The sequence below is a fragment of the Pygoscelis adeliae genome, unplaced genomic scaffold (assembly GCF_000699105.1).
Source record: "Pygoscelis adeliae isolate BGI_AS28 unplaced genomic scaffold, ASM69910v1 Scaffold114, whole genome shotgun sequence".
Classification (NCBI taxonomy): Eukaryota; Metazoa; Chordata; class Aves; order Sphenisciformes; family Spheniscidae; genus Pygoscelis; species Pygoscelis adeliae.
This window is the reverse complement of record NW_008824587.1, coordinates 2,416,230-2,419,165: the sequence shown is the minus strand read 5'-3', so window position 1 is coordinate 2,419,165 and position 2,936 is coordinate 2,416,230. Positions and strand designations below refer to the sequence as shown.

General features: G+C 49.1%; 1 protein-coding gene across 1 annotated transcript in view; it reads right to left on the bottom strand.

The window, feature by feature from the left end:
• Positions 1-2,936, bottom strand: part of VAV2 (vav 2 guanine nucleotide exchange factor) — a 120,024-nt gene that overhangs the window by 11,749 nt on the left and 105,339 nt on the right. The window contains exons 13-15 of the mRNA XM_009322152.1: positions 2,706-2,792; positions 799-884; positions 407-539 (exon numbers count right to left, since the gene is read on the bottom strand). Of these exons, the coding sequence (XP_009320427.1) occupies positions 407-539; positions 799-884; positions 2,706-2,792 (306 nt within the window). The remainder of the gene's footprint in view (positions 1-406; positions 540-798; positions 885-2,705; positions 2,793-2,936) is intronic.

Here is a 2,936-nt window from a genome sequence, read left to right as displayed (position 1 = left end):
TGCTGCCTGTCCAGGCTCCTCCACCCCACGACTCGCGGGAGCGAGAGCATCCGGATGGACCTTCCCTCCCTGCCCTCCTCTCCGCCCCATCTGATGTTTGCTCCTTGCCGGTCCCTCGCAGCCCGCGGGCCGGAAAGCAGGGAGCAGTTTCCTCTCTCCTAACTCCAATCATCCCAGCTTCTTCAGGGCTGTTTTGCAAGGACGGAGGTCAAGGATCAAGCCCAGCCCCACATTAATAAACATTTCCCAACTCTCTGTAAGGCTGCCCTGAAAGTTGAGCGTTTATTTTCCAGCTTTTTGCAAGCTCTGTTTCTATTTTAAAAGGCTAATGGGAACGTACTACCCAAGGACTGGCCAAAACAGCTCCAAAATGCTCTCCAGCAGAGCTAATCCCCGGTCCACCTACCTTCTTAATGTCCTTGTTGTTCATAGGGTCGTCAGTCATCTTGTGGAAGAGTAGCTCAATAATTTCTTTCAGCTCATAATTGTATCCTTTCCTTTTGCAGACGATCACCACTTTATCAAATAAAAATAAATACCTGCCCAAAGCAAGCACATAAACAAGCAACCCAGTCACACACCTCATTAAGGTCCCCATTCAACGGGAAGTATTTGGAAAGCTCTGCAGAGCTGCCCAGCCAGCGCAGCTCAATGCTCTAACCGTGCTATAATTTCACATTGATGGTGAGTTCTGTCAGTGCAACTCTAGGCAACCGCTGAATAAATGAGCACAAGGGGAATCGCCAAACAAAGGCACCTTTAGTTTGGGGAAACTTCTGAGCACTGTTGCTCGCTCACCTGTCCTGCTTGGTGTGGTTGACTATGGAGCGGACCTTCAGCTCGCCATCGATCTTTGGCCTCCCGAACTCCTCCAGCTTCACTTGCTGCAGAAAGCAAAGCAGGGCTGAGATCCACAGCCAGGGCTGGGACGACGCTTTGGAGACTGAAACCCCAACCTGCCCAGGTTGCACAGTGTGGTGGGGGCATCCCCACCGGCCCTGCCTCGAGCTGCAGAAGCTCCTGGGAACAGCATCGCCCTCGCCAAGGGGAGCCCACGCACGAGCATGGCCCCGGCATCAGGAAAGGGACCACAGGAGATCCCTGGAGCTCGAGCATCAGCATCCCAGGACAAGGCTCAGAAGTCAAAGCATTTTTGCAAGGTTTGGGATCCAGAAAGCAAAACCCCCGCAAAATAAGCTATTTTCCAGAGGTTTCTACAAAACCAGAACCGAAGCTATTGTAGTTTTGATTCCCGTCCTGAACTAAGACTGGAGATTTTGGAGAGGCTGGCACCCAACCCAAGGGTTTGGTCAGTTTGTCTTTCAGCTCAAAAGCCCTTGCAAATGTTGCTCGGTGCAGCACAGCTGACGACCCACGGGAATCAATCCCCTTGCATAGTTCTTACAGGGAAAAAAACCATTGTGAAGCATCACCACTGGTCAGGAAAATAAATATTTTACACAGCTGTGTGTATAGTCCATAATTATTTCATTGTGGTGCCATGTGGGCTCTGTATACATAACACCAACCACTCCACAACGTCCCGCCCAGTGCAACGAAAGGGAACACGGAGCAGAATGTGCGTGGGATTGACCTGCAGACAGGAGCGACTGCTTTGCTAACACCTCATCTCTCGTGTGTCAGATTTGCTCTCTGGCTGCTGCAAGGAGGAGAAGTGGCTGCTTAATGCCCCCATTCACATTCCCGTTTTTATGGAGCACGATGTCTGATTGTTCGCACAGATCAGGATTGTCATGACTGCTTCAATCGAAACCTGTGAGCCGTATCCCACCGGAGAATTTTTGCAGGTTTCTCTTGAAAATGAAGGATTTTGTCTCTGTCTGTTAAATAACCATCAATTACAAGTTCATTGTTTTCAAATGAAGTCAAGGCTTAAAGCTCCCCAAACCCAGGACCCCTCCAGGAAGCCCTCGGGTTGGGCAGCCCCCGGCATCTCCCTCCATCAGCCCTTTTGAAGCATCTCAGGTGTCAGCCCCCAAATTGCATTACCCCAGCGTAAAGCGTGACAGCAGAGCAGCTGCGCCCGCAGCTGACCAGCCCTCCCCTCCCACCCTCCGGCAAATGTGGGAAAAAGCTCGTTAGCTTGAAGCTCTGCCACTGAATATTAAACTAATGGGATTCTTCGGGGCTAAAGTGAGTGATGGGTTGCACAGGGTGAGCTGATGCACAGTAATGGGACCAAGCGTTTGATTGGTCTGGAGTTTGGAGGATGAGATTCTTCTTAAAATATCTGGTTGAGATTTTGGGGATTAGGTGCATATTACATGTGCCCTTCTCCTCCAAACGGGCCTTGGGACACTTTCGAGTGCAAGAACATTCAGTTAACCTCTCTGTCCTCTTAACAGCAAAAGAAAACCCGCTTTAAATAGCAGACAGGAAATTAAATAGCAGATTTGGGGAATTCTTGGGTCCCCCCTACACTAATAACATGAGAAAAAGTTGGAGAAGCAATTTCAGCGTAACACCACGCACAAAAGCCACCCTCCATCACGGCCAAATGGGTTTTGTAATGTAGCAACCACTGCTGGACTGTCAGCAAAAACAGTCGGTGCTCAGGGAGTGTCCAAACACACAGGGATCTTTCTTGGGTAGCAGATTCAGATTCAGTAGTAATTGCACAGAAAAAGCATGTATGTTAATAATAATCAAATTAAAGTAGGGAGTGAGAGGATTTTCCAACTTACCAGATTTTCTATAGAGCTCTGAAATTCACTTATTTTCTTTAAAGTCTCTTTGTCCCTCTTTACTTCATTTATGTACATGGCCAAGTCCTTAAAAGAAAAGTGAATATTGATTTTTAATTTCCAGATGAAACTCGTACCTTACCAAAGCAGAAAACACACGACCCCGGCTCCCCGAAGCCGCGCTCCCCTCCGCCCTCGGGAGTCAGACCAGGATTCAAGCAGCAGCACCGG